Here is an 18,731-nt window from a genome sequence, read left to right as displayed (position 1 = left end):
TTGTGCTTTATTCCTTTATCTTTGAAAACTCAATTGGTTCTTTTTTATTCACCATATCCAAACAAGTTGTAAATATGATTATTCCATATAGGAGTTTCTTATAGAATAAATTCGATTTGGTCCTAATTGAATGGTTTCACCCTTGAAACAGATTTCAGACAAAAAAAAAATTCTTTGTCTCAAGGGTGTCAATTTGAAATAGAGATCAAAATCGATTGGTTAAAACCAAGTTAAACCGAACTGATGAAGAGAGCATCTTCTCCTTTGTTTTTTTCTCCACTTGTGCACATGGAAATCTGAAAGGGGCAAGAATAAATCCACCTACACCCTCTCATGAGGAGGAACCCCAACACTTGTCATATGGTAGTGACGAGTATCTCCATGATAATATAAAGCACCCCACACCCATCTTATATGTTATGTTTGTCTTGGAAGAAAAAGGAAAGAAAAGAAAACCAAATGAAAATAACAGAACAGAAAAGAAAACTTGAAATTTTCTCATAGGTGTTTGATTGCCATAAAAAAACGTAGTTTCTATTAAAGTATAATCTCCTTTTGTCAAAAAAATTGCACAAAATTTATGGTTCGAATATTAAGACGTGAGATAAGAAAACTTTAAGAATCTCAAGAAAATTTCAAATTTGAATGCAAAAAAATTATTTTCTTTGTCATTAAACAAACACCAAGAAAAGTAGAACACTCACATTTCTATTGTTTTGTTTTGTTTTCCTTTTTATGCCAAACAAACGTAGTCATAGTAAGCTTCATCTCAAAGCATGTAGAAAGATTCTTTGAAAGTAAGCTCATATGGATATGTCATTTGATTCCTTTATAGAGAAACAAAATTCTTGTAATCTTATGAAAAATATAATTACTTATTTTCAACCATCCCTTATGCTTATTTTAGGTCGAAATTTGATCCATGAGATGGATATAGGACTCTTTTGCGCATAACCTACCCTTGTCATCTGACAAAAGAATGTGAATGAATAGGAATATAAGGTTCACCAAATACAATGATGTTTATTTTTTTCTTTACTCTTCTTTTGACAAATTTAAGGACAAGAAAGAATGCTTACCAGTTTGAAATACTTATTGAATCTCATAATATAAAAGTTAATGCATATTATAATATATATATATATATATATTCGTATGTTTAGCATTTGAAAAATGATTTTGATTTCATTAGGAAGCATATAGGACACGTAAATGGTGGAGCTAAGATTAATTGTGTGGGATTGCAAATGGATTTCCTCCAATGAGGGTTCAAGAAACCAAAAAGATCACATCTGCTAACTTGGGAACCTTACATGCTTTTATATACTAGTTGAGCCTCTCAATCTAATTCAAGCTTTTGCTGGGTTGAACACTTTAATTGGATTCAAATTTGGGGGTATGAGAACTTGATTTGACTTTAGGTACTGATGAGGTAAATATCTCTGACCACAGCACGGCCAAGGAGCGTTCGAATTAATGTTGTACTGTCACCTCGGCTCCTCATCAAGCCGAGCTACCACCTTGGTCCTCATCAGGTCGAGCTACCCCCTCGGCATCTCATCATGCCGTCCTGCCACCTGGGCCGCTCATCAGGCCGAGCTGCCACCTCGGCCCAGCATCATCAGGCCGGGCTCTTAAAAACGTGCTCTCATCCATTCCTACATTCAAGGAACGTAATCCTTGATCACAGGGACATGACTCTATCCACTACACGTCATCAGAGGCATCCACCCCTCTCACAATCTACACCTCCGAAATAAGAGAGGAATATTCCTGAAAGATGCCTCAGAATTTAGAATATTCCTGGAATCCGAGAGCCATTCTCCTTAAGGATTCCACGCCCAGGAGGACTCTCCACGGACGTTCCCCCTTTCTCCACTCCATCAGTAGCATATAAACACCAAGGTAAGCCTCCATTGTGGGGATGAATCACTTTTTTTGACTGAAAGCTCTCTTGAGTATCTATTGTGGAAATATCTGACTTCGGCATTGGAGAGCCCCCGTCGGGTCAGCCCAGCTCTCCCATGTCTTATCTTCTATGCAGATCTGCTGGAGTATCAGGAGCTGTAAAGAAGATCGGCTGGTCAATTTTTACCACATCAGGTACTAACACAAATCATGTGGTTCCTTCAATTCTTAGGCTTCAAACAATGTTGTTAAAAGGGATTGGAGATGAATGGTTGGGTCTGTTTGACATTCCAAAATTGAATGAATGGGAAACAAAAAAATCTTGAAAGGCAATGTGGCCTTGTGCCTAGACGGAGTGGGGAGGGGAGAAATGACCATCTCATTCCTCATGAAAGACGAAAATCTCATCCTTATTGATGATTCCATACGTGCTCCCATTGGCCCCCACATTGGCACAGTGAGCCACGCTGCCTTTCAGGGAACCGTTTCCCTAAATGAAGATAATACATTTTGATTTTAATTGTAGCGTGCATGGCCCATCTTTGAGAGTAAACCTACGTAGACGAAAAAAAATTTCCAAAAAAATCTTAATTTTTATACTAAATTTACAGTATGTGTTTTTCTTAAAAAAACTGTGAGCATGCCAGGCCATCTATTTCTTTCCCCCTTCGAAATGACCCCTTGCCCCTCATGTATGATGCCTATTCCTGTTCCCCTATTGGTGCCGCCCGCTAAAGTGAAGCACATCGGTGGGACTAATGGACTATCCCTTTATATCCTGTTTTTCTTTTCTATAATTTATAGGAGAAAGTTTTCTTACACCTCAGATGTAGGACGAGTAAAATCAAGTTCCTCTTCCCTGCAGGTAACGACCCCAACGTGCCATCCTTCCACACCCCGTAGACGGTGTAAGATAGTATGATGTAGTTACCTTCAAAAGAGGGGATCTAGACTTAGAAAAATATACCCATCAAGTGCCATAAATGTTCTTTCTCGATCATGGGTAAAGGAAAACTCGTTCCTTATTATTTATAGAAGAATACAAATGGAATCTCAGTGGAAAAGGCCAAGGCGTGGTCTGAACGGTTTTGGTTACTTGGATTGCTAGTCTGACAATGCCTTAAAAGCACTGGCTTCAAATATTTATCCGATTTAAAGATTATCCACCCATCTTGGTCCACCCAGTTACCAGTTGAGCATTGTTGTGCCTTATAATATTGATAAGAAATTTGGTTTCAAGGAGTAATAAAGAAAGACTAGTTTTTGTAACATCTAGTTCTGGCAGCTTTCTACGGTTCTAGTTCATTGCTTTTATCATCTTCTAATTAAAATGTTGTTTCCCCACAGCATTGTATCTGAGGTTCTCTGCATGCTGTGCAACAAATCGTATATGAAAAAAGGATAGGTTCCAAAGGGAAATGTGGCCTCTACGCCAGTGAGGGAATCAATTACAGTGTTATGTGTGTCTGGAATTCTTGATCTATTTCGAAGATCGACTCGCTTTGATAAAATTTATGGTTATCTAAATGAGATTTTTTCTAGGTCTATGATGGTAGTCCATCACCCCAAGCTCAGAGCTCATCACTAATCCAGTATGGGGTTGTGGGGGCTTAACCTCTGTGGTTTTTGAGTGAGATTTGGGATTTTTTGTTTTAGGGTTTCTGGACGAGACTTTTTTGCCTTGAATTTGGATGTTATTGAGAGATCACCATTGTAATATTTCTTCCAACATAGTGAATCATCTTTTTCTTCTTCTTCGTACGAGGACGTAACACATCATATTAGTGTGTGAACCTTATTAAATTTCTGTTATCTTGTACAAATTAATTCGTTTATACTTGTATTTCTTGGTGTTTGTTTTAACACAAAGCATTAATAGAAACATTAAGAGGAATGAAATTTTCATTTTTCATGAAGTGTGGGGTGGTCTAAACATTAAGCCGCCTTGCCTTATAGACTTCTTTTCCATAAAATTAAAAAAATGAGATTTCTCCATAGCATCTCCACCTCACAAAAGCCAATGATTTCAATAGTGGTAGTGTCGGCTATAATTTGTTTTTTTTAATGTATTTGGTAAAAAGCAGTAACATGTAGTAGAGAATAAAAAAATATGCATTATGAATCACTCTAACAAAGAAAGTTAAAAATTCACATTCCAACCTATTCATCCCAACATTATACCCTTCAATCTTCTGTATCTGTTGAATGTTTTTCTCATTTGTTCCTGACAAGAGTCCAATTATTCAAGATTCTTGACAGATGAGAAAAGATAAGTACAGCTCACCATCCATTTCATCATCTTTATTTAAGTATAAGCAGAAGCAGACAGCGGAAGCAGTAACAGTAGCTAACAAACTTCATGGAGCAAAAGAGTTACTTTCTTCTATCTTTCCTTCTTCTAGCTCTGCTACTGAACCTATCATCTGCTCAGCTACGGCGCAATTTCTACGGCAACATCTGCCCCAATGTAGAACAATATGTCCGAAATGCAGTTCAGCGGAAGCTCCAGCAAACCTTTGTGACAGCTCCTGGGACTCTCAGGCTCTTCTTCCATGATTGCTTTGTCCAGGTTAGCGGCTTTACTCAATCTTTTATTGTATACATTGACGCTGCCCTTCTCTAACAGTTAGAATTATTTTTCTAGAAATTGTTATTTTAGTTTTGATAAAGAATTGGCCTTGCACTTTGGTGTTAGGGATGTGATGCTTCTGTACTTCTTTCTTCACCTACTAATAATGCTGAGAAGGATCACCCGGATGATCTTTCACTTGCTGGTGATGGTTTTGATACAGTGATCAAAGCTAAGGCTGCTGTTGATAGGGACCCAAGATGCAAGAATAAGGTCTCATGTGCTGACATATTGGCCTTGGCCACGAGAGATGTGATAGCTTTGGTAACGGAAAAGGGTTCAATTTCATTACTAAATGAGTTTTTCTTATTGATGGTTTGTTAAGCAAAGAACTTGGTACGAGCCGCAAATTCGGACATCCTAAGTTTGACTTCCACTAGGTATACCTTGGGTCACTCACACGGGGGTGTTTAGTGCTCTTCATTGCTTTCAGTGAAAGTTGAATGGTTCTCATTCAACCCCGGTATGACCCGATCCATGCGGTTGTGGGGTTAGTATGGGCCTGCGGGACTAGTCAGGCCGAAGGCCTGGATACCCGTCGTTAGCACAGAAAAAAAAAAAAAAATGATGGTTTGATACCTCTAAAGGTGCCACACAATTTATTTATTTTTTCCATTTTAGTATAACACTTATTTCTACTGAAAAGAAAAAAAAAATTATAATACTTATTTTTTTCGATGAGGATAAATCCTATCATTTTACATGTAAACTTGAAAAATATGAGAAACAATGACGACTTTTGATAATAACACCATAGGAGAAAGAATACTACTTGGTTGCATGGCCACTGCACCAGTGTTTAGGCAAATGGGAATACATGCACAGACATCCAACCAGAGGGGATGCATGTGTTTGAGCTGTAGATGGCACAACTGATAGCGCTCTTTTCTGCTAACATCATAATAAGTCACTTCTAAATTATTTTTAAAAAACTTTTTTTCTTACTCTTAAACTTTTGAAAATAAACATTGGCAATCAAAATAATATGTTAAGTTCTAAATACATATCATTTAAATATATAGTCCCTAAATTAACTAAATGTTCTCTGCTTGACCTCTAAGGATAAACATAATCAGATATTCTAAGCAATCTTTATTACTTGCATAGAACATAATTCATTGATGATGATCATTTTAAATTTTCAATACAGACGGGTGGCCCTTTTTACTCCGTAGAACTGGGGAGACGTGATGGAAGAATCTCTACCAAGAGCAATGTTCAAAACCATCTTCCTCATCCTACTTTCAATTTAAACCAACTGAATACTATGTTCGCCTCCAATGGTCTCACAATGACAGATATGATTGCACTATCAGGTACTTCTTTGTTCTAACCATCTTCCTCTCCTTTATTAGTTATTTGATGAATCATTTCATATTGAAATTATTGGTTTTCTAGTACAACTGAACTCACTAAGCCTTATCCACTTTTTGACTATAAAGTTCATATTTCATTGAATTATTTCATCTGGAAACTACTGGTTCTTCTAATTCAATTCATTACAGCGAGCCTTGTTTTATTTCTAGGGATGTCAAACAGCCGGGCCAGGCCAGTTTTGGTCAGGTCTAATCGGGTTCTTCTCTTTAGGACCTTGCACTGTGATTAAGCCCATTTAACTAAGCATGGTCCCATTTATAAACAATTGTTTGTGTACTGAATTTTTATATGGCTACCAATAATCAAGTTAAATGGGCTATTTACAGGCTTTAAATGTGTCGGTTTGAGTAAACGGGTTCTAAGCGGGGTTGAAATTTGTCTTGTTAAGTCGAACTATTAATCGGTTGGTCTCAGTTGGGCTCCTATAGGGTAGCACCCTTCCACTGGAATGACTAAAATTTAATTAGGCTGGGCTTGAACCCAACGTGTTTAATAAATGGTCTAGATGGCTTTCGGATTTTCCTGTTTGGTGTGAGCTTGGAATTGACACCCCTACATATTCCAACTAGGGTTTTCTTTCTTGTCACCATGCCTAGTGAAGCATATGCAACAGGTCAGTACATGTGTTAGTCCATGTGAATAAACATCTCATTGATACAATTACAGCTTAAAAATGAGTAGTGAAGCAGTTAAAATTACAAAATATACCATTTTCAAATTTATATTTATTACAGAGTTTGAACAACTTTTCTTGCTTACTTTGGATTAAAATGCAGCCATTGAAATGTATGTTAAGTCTTCTACCACATGGACTAATACATAGTGAAATGAATTGTTACAGGAGCACACACAATCGGGTTTTCACACTGCGGCAAACTTTCTAATCGGATTTATGGGTTCAGCCGAAACCGCCAAATCGACCCAACACTGAACCCAACTTATGCTCAGCAGCTTCAAAAGATGTGCCCAAGAAATGTAGACCCACGAGTTGCCATTAACATGGATCCTACCACTCCTAGAACTTTTGACAATGCCTACTTCAAGAACCTCCAGAGAGGGATGGGGTTGTTTACCTCTGATCAAGTATTGTTTACAGATTCAAGATCAAGGAATATTGTCAATTTCTTTGCATCAAACAACACAGCTTTCCAACAGTTCTTTGTTACTGCCATGACCAAGCTTGGAAGGGTTGGTGTTAAGACCGGAACACACGGCGAAATTCGCCGTGATTGCAGTGCTGTGAATTAGAGGGGAGGTTGTTAACACATGATGATCTACTGTAGATTTTAACTCTTCTATTATCTGAACATTTTGAGAAAATTTCTTTGTGTGTACATTAAGTTGTTGATGTATCTTATTCTTTGAAGGGCTGTGTCCAAATTTGAGTACTAAAACTATGGTGGGCGGGTTTTAATAAATTTTTTTCCTTCTTCCCTTTGAGAATGGATGTAATGTTTTCTCCTTGTTTGATAACAAGTAGAAGGGGGATAAGACTTTATATAATAATTACTTATCTGATAGTGATTTCACGATAGGAGAGTGTATCGAACTGAATTGATATTTCAGGATGTTGATGGAAGGTTGAGACGTGCCACATGACACTTCCTTAAAAAGTCAGTTTTTCTCCCTTTGGTTAAACAAGACAGAAGAACCTATGGCTTCTGGAAGCATATATATATACTCATCTGATGTCTTGTGCTTAGGCCACAATATATACAATGCAACTCAGCAAAACATAACACTTGTTTTAACAATAACATGGGTAACATAACAATATGGAGAGAGAGAGAGAGAGAGGGAGAGAGAGAATGTTTAAAGCGTGGTTCTGAGTTCGACCCTTCTTATTTCCTTGGGGCCACTCATATGGAAGTGTATAGTATGTTTTACTGCTTTCCGTGAAAGTTAAATACTTCTCATTCAACGCCGATATGATCTAATCAATGAGATTGTGGGACCCACGAGACTAATTAGGCCGAAGACTTAGATACCTATCGTTAGAGAGAGAGAGAGAGAGAGAGAGAATGAATTTTTGTGTAACCTTAATTTTGAAGGCACTCACTTCCTTTAGAAGTTAACACAAATTTGTGCGTGTAACCTTTTGAAGACACTCACTCCCTTTATTTCTAGAGTGTACTCCCCTTCAAGGCGCTTCATGGAATGGGTATATCCAGTAGTTCCTATGGAATGAGATTCCAATCCAAGTGCTATGATTACACCTTTAAATTTGAAAGTTTATATATATATATATACATATATTTTTTTTTTTGGTAAAGATGTTTTTATATACATATGAGTATACGTATATCCCTTTGTAGAGACAAGTCTATACAAGTAGTGACTTCTTGCCACATGGGCCCGAGTCCAAGCCCATAAGATAATCACCCCTTAAGCCCGTAGACATAAAAGATTGGCCCAAGTGTGACTAGGTTCAAAACTAGACCCACAGTGAACCAAAAGGAATATATGGGGTAAGCTATATTCACCACAATGTGCCCTCGGCTAGGCGCACACACATGAAAAGCACCTTAAACCCACCCCCGGCACATGGAAGTTGGGAGACTTCATGTAGCGGAACTTTCTTTTAAAAGCTCATGTCCTTTATAATTCCTATAACTATGCATATACCTCTCTATTTTATAATAATTCGTACAATTAATTATAATCATAATTTTTTCTTGATGGTTAGGAAAAGGAAGTAGATAACAGATCTTTTGGTGAGCATAGACTTTTTGACGCACCACAACTCACAAACAGCGCTAGATAGTTTTTATAAAATATCTCCTATTATTTGTATATTTTAGAAAAGAAAAGACAATACATACATTTTAGCGGAAATACATATTCCCGCCACTAAAGAGTATGTACACCGGTGCTTTTGCTAAGCGTAACACCACCCCTTCATTTGTTATTTTTTAATTCAAAAATGTATATTGTAAATACTCAGTTCTGAAGAGTTCCGACACAGAACTGAGTATCTATATCTGAAGTGTAATTTTAAATGGGGGGGTATTTATAGGTTCTTCAAAAAACCTAAAACAATTTGAAACCCTAGATTATGCACTAATTTTTATTTTTATTTATTTATTTTAATATTCAGTGCCAAAGAATAGCCTTTTTTTGGCATAAAAATTGTTTTTTATTTTGCCCTTAAAAGACCCAAAATCCTTTGAAATGGAATCTTTATTGTACAATTTCAGAAGGATATTCTTGGCAATATGACCGTTGGATTTTGACAAGCCATGGTGAGTGTAGATGTGGGGGTGAAAGCCCCCAAAATTAAATATAATTTAATGGTGAAAGAAGCTTCAGAACATGCACAACAGTAGACACTTTTCTCAACAACTTGCACAATTTTGCTTTGCGCAGCTAGGGTTATGACTTATGAATAATTCTGTCTGTCTCTCTAGCTGCTATATATAGCAGTATGCTGATAGAATCCATGCACTGCTTAGTATATACCAATTGGTGGGATCTCCTTATGTGAGTCCAACTCTAGCTCTTTCATAAATAAAGATAATTCACTCATAAACCTAAAGTTGGATATAACATATAAGCCCTCAAATAGTATTATTAAGATTTAGTCCCTCAATTATATAATTGCATAATTTACCTGAAGACATGGAATTAACTACTGTTACCATCTTAGTTTGTCAGAATGTCATATACCAAGAATCTTAATCAATGATTGGATATAGAACGGTTTACACTTGAAAATACCATTATTATTGTTTAAATCTTTTTACAAATTTTACAAAACATATCACAAAGTTTGGAATTCTTATCCAATCTTAATCAGATTTCTCTTTCTTGATATTCTCTTCATACGGAAAGTGGATTCCTAATCAAGTGTCTCTTTCATTGACGTCTAAGCATCATGAATCTAACATGTTGATATATAACCCCGTAGGTATTAACAATTAGTATATCAAAACCCATAATGATCAATTACAACGAGAAGGATCTCTCGGGTCTAGGCACTAATAAAAAACTATTAATGAAAACCTTATCCTTGACACAACTGTCAATATACCATTCAAATTCTCAAAGAAATCCAATCCAATGTACACAAATATGTGTCCTCACAGTAGTGCTTTGAATTTCTATTCACAAGAACACAAAATATTACAACCATATGAAGGGAATGTCCAATTGTCCCTAGATGTGAACAGATTATGGTGTAAACCTTAGAAAAAAAACCTCCAAATAATATCATGTAAATTATTTTTTCATTTAAAATGACTAAGAAAATTGGTTAATTAACGTGACGAGTTCCAGAAAAATTATGAAATTCTACCATGAGAAATTGTCATCTTATGACATGTTCATGATTTTATCACTAAGTTGGGTCAATGCCTTTGTAGTGTAAAGTCCTACCTATTTACATTGTTAGCATATCATCAAACAGGCTACTGGATTTTGGAGATGCCACTGTCATCATTTACTTCATGGAAAGGAAACATTTTGCTTTCTGTAGTTGCTAATGCCTAGCTAGACCTGAGTTCAAATCTATCCACTAATAATACATTACTTGGAAAAATGACCTCGATATTCATTTTATTAGTTTCAATGACAGAATCATTGGATAGAAGTAGAAACCAGTGAGAAAATAATACTATGCAATTTGGGGGATATTTCTTTACAGAAATGGGATTTCATATGCTTATATCCAAAGTTTCTACCCAAAAAAAAATTTATATCCAAAGTTTCTGAGGTGTGCATATTAGTCACTGATATATTTTATAGTGAACATTAAGTCATTTTTTCTTGTAATTGTAGAAAACGAAAACCGAAAATAATGCAAGAAATGAATGAAATCATATATAAATAATTACACAATACAACACAAAGATTTATATAGTAAGTTATCTTACTTTAATGGTGAAATGAGATTTGCTTCATTATCAATGAAGAATAGGGTTATAGCCGCTTGTTCTCACACCTCTCTCAAATTATAGGAAAAACCAGCTTGCTACAAATATATAACAAACCCTACATAGACACATATTAACGAAATACTCATGTAACCCTAAAAGAAATTTTCTCGGGGGCTGCCACCTCCTGAACCCCGTCATGGACCCAACAGTTCATTGAGGCCTTAGTAACGAAGATTACTGTGTAAGATGGATCAATTCCTTGAGGCCTCGAGGCCCTAGGCCACTTAATGGCCCTTCAGAATCAGCCCACAAAAGTGTTGGAATACAAGATACCGTACCCCTACAGTTTTTTTTCTTTTGGGTAAATTACCCCCTACAGTAAGAAAAGGAGGAAGGTGGGAAGAAAGGATAATGACTTTGTAGAGCCAATCCAAGAAGGAGATAAGGTGGGGGAGGAAAAACATTAAGGTCAATTACAATCAGACTGACTGGACCATTCCATTCTTGTTTAACTACTAGAAGGGTGTGTCTCTTTAAAGGAACGAAGATCCTGTTAGCCTTTTGCTCAAGTCAGTTTCTTCAGGCTGAGTTTGGATCTTGAGAATCCAGACTGTCAAGTATCATTTCTGGTTTTTTTTTTTTTTTATTTTATATATATATATTTAACTTGTACCTTCTATTGTCGGAATCTAGAATTCCAGATGAAATTATATATAATATTTTCATATTTAATTAAAAAAAAATTCAAATCACTGGAGTTGAAAACCCTTTGATCCAAACTGACTTTATAAGACTGATATGAAAACTGTTTAACAGAAAGTTCTTTCCCATAGTAGACATAAAAATTCAAAATATATAATAAACCAAACCTAAAATTTTTAGATAGCCCTCAAGCAGATATATCTCAACTCGATCCAATGCAAGTAAAGGTGATTCTTAGCTGTTTGGACTCTCAGAATCCCAACTGAGAATAACTAGAGTACTGTTATTTGTAGTCAAAGAGGTCAAGATGGCAAAAGCAAAGGGAAAATTCAAGGAATCCTAGCCACTGAGTTGCTTTGATCAGTCAAAGCAGCTCACTATTCTGAATCTATATTTTCATTCTTCTTAGAAGTGTAATTGCTCCTGGAGGTTTAGACTAAAGATTTTTGATAAAACCTTGTAATTATTGCCCACTTGAACATAAAATTAAGAGTTCAGAACTTTCTTCACAGAAACAAACACCAATAGCTGTTTCTTGCTTCCAATAATTAGATGTAGTCTTGAGCCTTTTTTATTTATTTTAAAAATTGAATAGATTTCTGTAATGCTACTAACTTAAGCTATGAAGTTATGACTATTATCAGTGCATCTGACTAGCATACAGGATTCAACTCGGTATTTATTTATATTTTCATCCTTTTAGTAACCAAAAACCCATCAGACTGTTCCTTATGAACCCATAATCATAGCTAGAAAATTAGAGTATATTTTCCTTTTTAGATTATTAATATTTCCAAGGCCATTTTTCTTTGGGAGGAGGGGGGGGGGAGGGTGGTGGTGGTTGCCTCCAATCTAACACCTTCTTGTCAACTAACTCCAAGATCAACTCTACCATTTTTAATATGGTGTGGAATTTGAGGCCCTTCTCTTCTGAAAAAGCCTGTGTCTCCAATTCTGGTGCTTTTTCTACATGTGGTCCCTGAATCTGTAGTGTGCCAAAGCAGCTGGTTGATACATACAAAGCTTGAAGATCCCCAATAATCCATCCAATATGTTTCCTTTTGTATTACAGTGCTTCTAGAATAAGACTACAATATTCTGTACATGCATTATCCATAAAATGTGGATTCTGAAAAGTGATCCATGTTCCATGAGAAAAACAGGTTGGCCTTGGCACCACTTTATGAGAAGTACTTCATATATATTGTTTAATAGCCAAAGAACCTGATGGATGGACCCACAAAAGGGGAACTGGACAGCCTGGTGGGCTAGTTGACCATGGACTGGATCTGCAAGCTAGTCAAAACTGGAATGACCCACCTGGTCTACTAAAGTCATGGAGAAACTAAACCACTTGAATAGAGCTAACAGCACCAAAAGATGGGTTTACATTATAGTTGATGTGTTTCTGTTTCTCTTTATTAAGATAGATATAGAGTCTCAGTTCAATTTGGAACACCCTGCATCACATGTCCTAATAACTTGTTTTACATTTTGTGGATTCTAAATAATCTAAAAACTCACATGGTGCACTTAAGAAATGCATACAATCCAAGTGGAAGAATACATTAAATCAAATACTTACATCTGAAGGAAATCCAAACAAGAACCAGTGAAAGAGAAAAGAAAATCATGGAAAGGATGCAGTTTGCGCACCGAGAGTTGGTCTTTTCTTCAATCAAATTGGGAAAAAAAAGAGTCTTGGGCTGATCCATGTTTGAGGCATCAGGTTTAACAAATCTGAAAGGCATAGAAAAGAGACTTTCTTTCCTATTGATTGTCCTGCATCTGGCTCTTGCCCTGGTGAATGGGTTACTGTTGGGACCAGTGTTTAGAGCTTCATTAACACTGGAAGGAAACAACAATGTAGGTACAAGTCAAAGTTCATGTTCTGTTCAAACTAAGATACTGAAAAAGCCAAGGTTGTTGCTGCAAGCTTTCGCGATTGAATGTTGAAGGTGCAGTGCTTTTGGTCTGATCACTGCAATCCTGTTCTTGGTCTGATCTGATTGGCACATCAAGGCTTATATGTGTAGGGTGGCTCCTTGATTTCCTACTGCTAGATCCACATCCAATACTTAATGTTAGCTCTACATCACTCTCCTCATTTGGGTAGAATCGTGGATCATGGGAGCTGTTAATGCTCATCTTATCTTTAGAAGGCCTTAGGAAGCTTGGTCCTGCCTCGTCTTCAATTGCACTGGCAGCATCAGTTGAGAGGTCTTCTTCAGCAGGTCTTTCAAGATCAAAGCCTCTAAGAGTTCTGAGAGCATTGCCAGAAAAACTGCCATTAGGTTCCTGTGAACTTGGAGTATCCCTCACACAATGATGCTGATGGAGGATATGATCAGAGCTTCTTGTTGTCTTATGTTGCCAGTATCCAAAAGATGAATGGTTATTTTGTGAACTAGTCCCTGGGCTCCAAAACCCAGTTTGGTTATCCATCTCTGTGAAGTCAGGACCAACTAGGGTTGCTTGGTGACGTTGATGGAGCTTTGGCTCCTTATTTCTAAGCTCAGCCATAAGCATCTTCTGAACTTTGTATAGCCGGTGGAGTTCCCTTACCTGCATTGTCAAGTTACATAATTAGCATGAGCTTCAATTTTGAAATTGATAGTTTGGTAGTTCATGTTGGTGTTCCACGCGAAAGCAATTATCCCACATTGGATGTCAATCACTCGATGTGAGGCATATATGGACTTGGGTATGCTTTCCTTAACTGCTAGCTTTTAAGGATGAGTTCTACCCGAGTCCCATCAAGTGGTATCAGAGCTGAAGCCCACTATGCTTCCGCACACGAAATCAATTATCCCACATCGGATGTGAATAGCTTGATATGGAGGCATATAAGGACTTGGGAACCCTCTCCTTCCCATCAAGAGTTTATGCTTTTGAAGGGAAAATTAAAGATGAAAGAAAGAAATGAATGCCTCATGAAAGCCATAAGATGGCCTCTTAAGAAGAAGAAATCACAGAGGCAAGTGGTGGGTAGTGCAGGCAGATCATAAAGGGTCAAGAGATAGACCCATAGAGCTTCTTCTTTAAATCCTGACCAAGGAAAATCAGAATTTCTATAAAAGAAAGCATGGAAGAAACCAAGAATGATGGCTAACCTGCTCTTTAAAGATCTCTTCATGCATCAGCATTGTCTTCTTCACGGATTCTCTGTTGAATTCTTCAAACAGTCTATCCATGGAGTCTTGAAACTTTTCAAAACCAGCCTCTTGTATGTTATCCTTGAACAATCTCTTCTGGAAAAACTCCCAAGAATCTTTAGTCTTTACAGCATTTTGGTTGCTACTCTTTGGTATACTGGCTAAGGGATTAACTGTGTACTGGAGTTCTGTTCCCATGCCTGAAATGTTAAAATGATTAATTACTTCACAAGAACTTATAATATAATCTACAATATAACATGTGCCAATCAAAGAAATATATGAGATTCTTGTTGTAGGTTCCACATCTGCAATTTATTCACAATTTTGACTTTTTCTTCATTAATAATCAGATATGATCTGGATTACAACAAAAGGAAAAAAATAAAATAAAAACCAGACATAGTCTTGATTGGGCACATTAAAATAATTAAAATAAAATAAAGAAAGAACCAATTTTATGCCAGGTAAGTGTTCTGTTTTTCTCTTCTCCCTGTCTGTGGTGATACTGGAACAAGGCTTCTACTACAGTAGAGATGGAGAGAACAATAAAGTTGAGCTATTAGCTGGATAACAAGTTAAGAATTCAATTCTGCATCTTTGCACCAAACAAGGAAATTAGAAAAAATGATGGTGTCACATTCTCCAACCACCAAGTTAATCAAACAACACTTCAGGAAACAAATCCAAAGGCATCCAGAAAGAGGAAAGGACATACACCTCTGGACAAGCTTTAGAAAGTAGGAAACCCTATAAAGAAATAAACCAAGTAACTAAATAGCTCAGCATCATCTCCATTTTGTTCATCGACACAAATTCAACCATAAAGCTTCATATCTCTAGTATACCTAATCCAGAAAATACTCTTCCTACACTTGCAACCTACACTTTTCACTATTTTGGAATGGTCCATTTGGATCAAGAAAAACTTGGCCAAAGGTCCATTATTTTCCAAGTTACTCTAATGGAGTCAAACAGGAAGAGAATTTCAAAACTCTGAAAGCTTTGAAGGAAACTAGAAGGATAATAATGCTAAATCAAAACTCAAGAATATGATTGAATTGGGAGAAAAGAAACTGGAACCCTACAATATCATTTAACCAAGAAAGCTAGGGAGTACTGAGCAAATTATTATCTTTAGGGGATATGGAATAAAAGAAAATTGTTCAAATAAACTAAGAAATAGGGACTAAAATTTAGAGAACCTACCTGTTCTTTGGCTCATGAGAGAATTACACCCATCACTAGGGAGTATTGGAAATGCAAATAAGCAGTTTAGAGAACCTACCTGTTCTTTGGCTCAACAGAAATGATTTCACACAGAGCAGCAACTACTTTAGTAGTAAGTTCAGAAGAGATGAACTCTTCATGTTTCTCTCCTCAGTTGCAATTATTTCCACAGAGATGAACATCTATACCACAAAGGAACTCGGTAACGGGCCACAAGGAAGATTTTCATGACTGAAGTAACTACCCTTGAGCTCTGCCCCTACTATCCCTCCTCCAAAATAGGAGAAAATTCCCAACAACACAAAGAGACTATTCACCATTTGAGTTTTACTCAAGGAGAGGCATAAAAATTGAGACAGGAATTGAGGAAATCAGATGAAAATCGAAGCTAGTCGAAAATATATTTGATACTTAGAAGGGGTTGTCTCTCTTTTACAAATTTCAACAAAAGACCAACATATAATCCACCCTTGTGAAGTACAATTAATGATTTGGCATCTCTTCCACCTCAAGAATTTTTTGTTTCTTTAGTTAACACAGGTAACATATAATCTACATCCACCTCAAGAATTTTAGTTTCTTTAGTCAAAACAGGTAACATGTAACCTACAGAAAAACCTGAACTCTTTAGCAAGCAAAAAGAACTAATAAATTAAACTGAAAACAGAGCTGATACTAATGGCATTTGACAAAGGAAGATCTCTTACCTGCAAAACACAACAGTGGGATCCCAGGAGTCTCTTTGGTTGTTCATGGAGCATCTTCCTCCCTTCCACAGCTCCAATCATCCATCAGCCAAGTCCCCAAAAACCCCAAAGCTGCAAACACAAGCAGTTTCTCCCTCATCATCTCCCATGGATGCTTCCACCAATTAAGGCCTCATCCAAGCAAGGGAAGCTGACAGATTTGGAGAATTTACAATGATATCCACCAATCAATTTCCATAAAAGAACCACTCTTACTTTCCTCACAAGAACAACAAAGGATTCTCTTCTTCCCCCAAAGGAAATAATAATAATTCAAGCTTAACAGGCTGTGAAGGAAACAAGAAAAGGTGGAGAAGCTTATAGTATGAGTGTGTCTGTGTGTGGGTGTATTGTTAATAGTATGGTATTGTATTGTACTTGGGGAGGAAGATCAAGAAGAAGGGGACCCAAAAGAAAAGCAAACAAAAAATAAATACAATTCTCACTCCTCTACGTAAGCCCAGGTAAGCCTGTGAACAAGATATTCCAGACAGCTCTTTCAGAACATCTCGATACGAAAGGTTGGAAGCTGGGGCTTCTCCATCAAAACAAGATCAAACTGTCTTGCTCCTTTTTTTTTTTAATTGGAAATTAAAGATACCCATTGGATAATTCTAACTGTACTTCATAACCCATATCCAGTTCTGTGATAAAATATTAAATAAGCACATGAATTTCAGATTTTTTCCCTTTTGTTTAAATAACAACCTCAGACTCAGCTGTCTAAATTGAATTTTCTTCAGAAAGGGTAAATAACCTTTTAAAAACCCAACCCCAGATTGAAGTTGGCAAAACTATAAAACTTACTAAGATGAGAACCCCCCACCCCCTCTCTCTCTTTGGGATAAAATTGAAAGGTACCCATTTGATTTTAGTAATTAAGAAAATACTTCCAGACCCATCTCCAGATTTGGTTATAAAATCTTTATAAGACACCACCAAATCAGTTCCCATTAGTTTATTGGTTAGTCCATGAAAGAAGAAAACAAAAAACCAAGTTGTCAATGAAAACCCACATCAGGAATCATGATTTAGTTGTAGAAGACTCTACATGTAGAGTAATAAGAAGCAATTAAGATAAGATTTACATATCTCCTGTTGTAATTTCAAAAGTTAAGAGAGAGAGAGAGAGAGAGAGAGATAAGGGGTGAAAAGGAAACTTCCCACATATCGCTTTCCTCAAAAAGCCAACAGACCATAGCATACCTGTCCCAAAGTAATTAAAAAATCCTAAGCTTCAGCCAGTCCCCAAGGCCCCAGTTCTCATCCGGGGAAATCCAAACCACACAAACCCACATGCCTCAGGGTCTTATTTTATAGTTTTATATTAGTTTATCTTTGGGCATGCCCTTTTTTTGTCTTATACCTGTTTGTGGTCTCCTAACAATCCTATCACATTTGCTAGGGTAACATGGGGTAGTGGAGAATCTGAACCCCCTACTAGGGTAAAAGCAGAATAAAATAAGAGGAAAACCCATTTTTATTTATTTTTAAAATATTCATTATTTCACAATAACAAAGAATTACAATTATTAATTAATTAATTAATTTAATATTGATTCTTCTTTAGTTCCTTTTCTCTTGGAAGCGAGGCTGTCATCTCTCAAGTGATTGTGCTCTAGTTTTTGACAGGTGATTGTTTTAAAAGTTTTCCTTGAGAAACTAGTCCTTTTCAAGCCCTCCTTTCCATTTGTTCTGTACTATGCCAAAATGCCTTATCTGGCACATGTCATGGATTGATTGATTGAATTCTTATAAGGTTCTACCCCCTCAAAAGAAAAGAAAAAAAAAAAGTCCTATAAGGTCATTGATCAGAACTAATTTTGCTGAGTCACTGAGTTAACTAGGATCCTAAATCTCTATTACCATTGTGTCTCTCGTGTGAATCTGATGACCCTCTATTATTGGTTCCATTTCTAGCATTAACAAGTTATATAACACCTAGTTTAAGAACAACTGCCACTGAGACTATCATATACATATACAATAATAAATTTTTGTGGTCCTGTTAACTTTAATAAAATAAATATATATATTTTTTTTTCTTATGGGGTCCATATGATTTGGCCACATGGATTATTGTTCTGATCAATTTCAGCCGTTGGATAGA

At 36.5% G+C, this 18,731-nt stretch overlaps 2 protein-coding genes across 3 annotated transcripts; one reads left to right on the top strand and one right to left on the bottom strand.

Annotated features, from left to right (window-relative positions):
* The first annotated feature begins 2,064 nt into the window (after positions 1 to 2,064).
* On the top strand, positions 2,065 to 7,352 carry LOC122072106 (peroxidase 16-like). Its single transcript, XM_042636655.1, has 5 exons — positions 2,065 to 2,103; positions 4,157 to 4,477; positions 4,604 to 4,801; positions 5,688 to 5,853; positions 6,756 to 7,352. Exons 2-5 carry the CDS (start codon positions 4,268 to 4,270, stop codon positions 7,160 to 7,162), a joined length of 981 nt encoding a protein of 326 aa, XP_042492589.1. The 5' UTR covers positions 2,065 to 2,103; positions 4,157 to 4,267; the 3' UTR covers positions 7,163 to 7,352.
* A 5,608-nt stretch (positions 7,353 to 12,960) lies between these two features.
* LOC122059992 lies at positions 12,961 to 17,175 on the bottom strand. 2 transcript variants are annotated; one of them, XM_042623112.1, is made up of 3 exons: positions 16,583 to 17,175; positions 14,604 to 14,845; positions 12,961 to 14,055 (listed from the first exon to the last, which is right to left on the bottom strand). In XM_042623112.1, the coding sequence occupies exons 2-3, from the start codon at positions 14,841 to 14,843 to the stop codon at positions 13,375 to 13,377; spliced, it is 921 nt and encodes a 306-aa protein (XP_042479046.1). In that variant the 5' UTR covers positions 14,844 to 14,845; positions 16,583 to 17,175; the 3' UTR covers positions 12,961 to 13,374. The 2 variants fall into 2 exon arrangements, with proteins under 2 accessions (XP_042479046.1, XP_042479054.1); XM_042623120.1 differs by lacking the exon at positions 16,583 to 17,175 and adding an exon at positions 15,934 to 16,545.
* Positions 17,176 to 18,731: the final 1,556 nt, after the last annotated feature.

This window comes from Macadamia integrifolia, chromosome 2 (genome assembly GCF_013358625.1).
Source record: "Macadamia integrifolia cultivar HAES 741 chromosome 2, SCU_Mint_v3, whole genome shotgun sequence".
Taxonomy (NCBI): domain Eukaryota; kingdom Viridiplantae; phylum Streptophyta; class Magnoliopsida; order Proteales; family Proteaceae; genus Macadamia; species Macadamia integrifolia.
The sequence above is the reverse complement of the archived record's forward strand: the minus strand, read 5'-3'. Positions and strand labels throughout refer to the sequence as shown.

Bases quoted from the DNA above. Each gene is read 5' to 3' on its own strand.
- LOC122072106 (XM_042636655.1), top strand. From the start codon at position 4,268: ATGGAGCAAAAGAGTTACTTTCTTCTATCTTTCCTTCTTCTAGCTCTG. The intron at 4,478-4,603 runs GTTAGCGGCTTT...CTTTGGTGTTAG, and splicing joins TCCATGATTGCTTTGTCCAG to GGATGTGATGCTTCTGTACT. The intron at 5,854-6,755 runs GTACTTCTTTGT...GAATTGTTACAG, and splicing joins AGATATGATTGCACTATCAG to GAGCACACACAATCGGGTTT.
- LOC122059992 (XM_042623112.1), bottom strand. From the start codon at position 14,843: ATGGGAACAGAACTCCAGTACACAGTTAATCCCTTAGCCAGTATACCA. The intron at 14,056-14,603 runs GTTAGCCATCAT...TTGACAATGCAG, and splicing joins AAGAGATCTTTAAAGAGCAG to GTAAGGGAACTCCACCGGCT.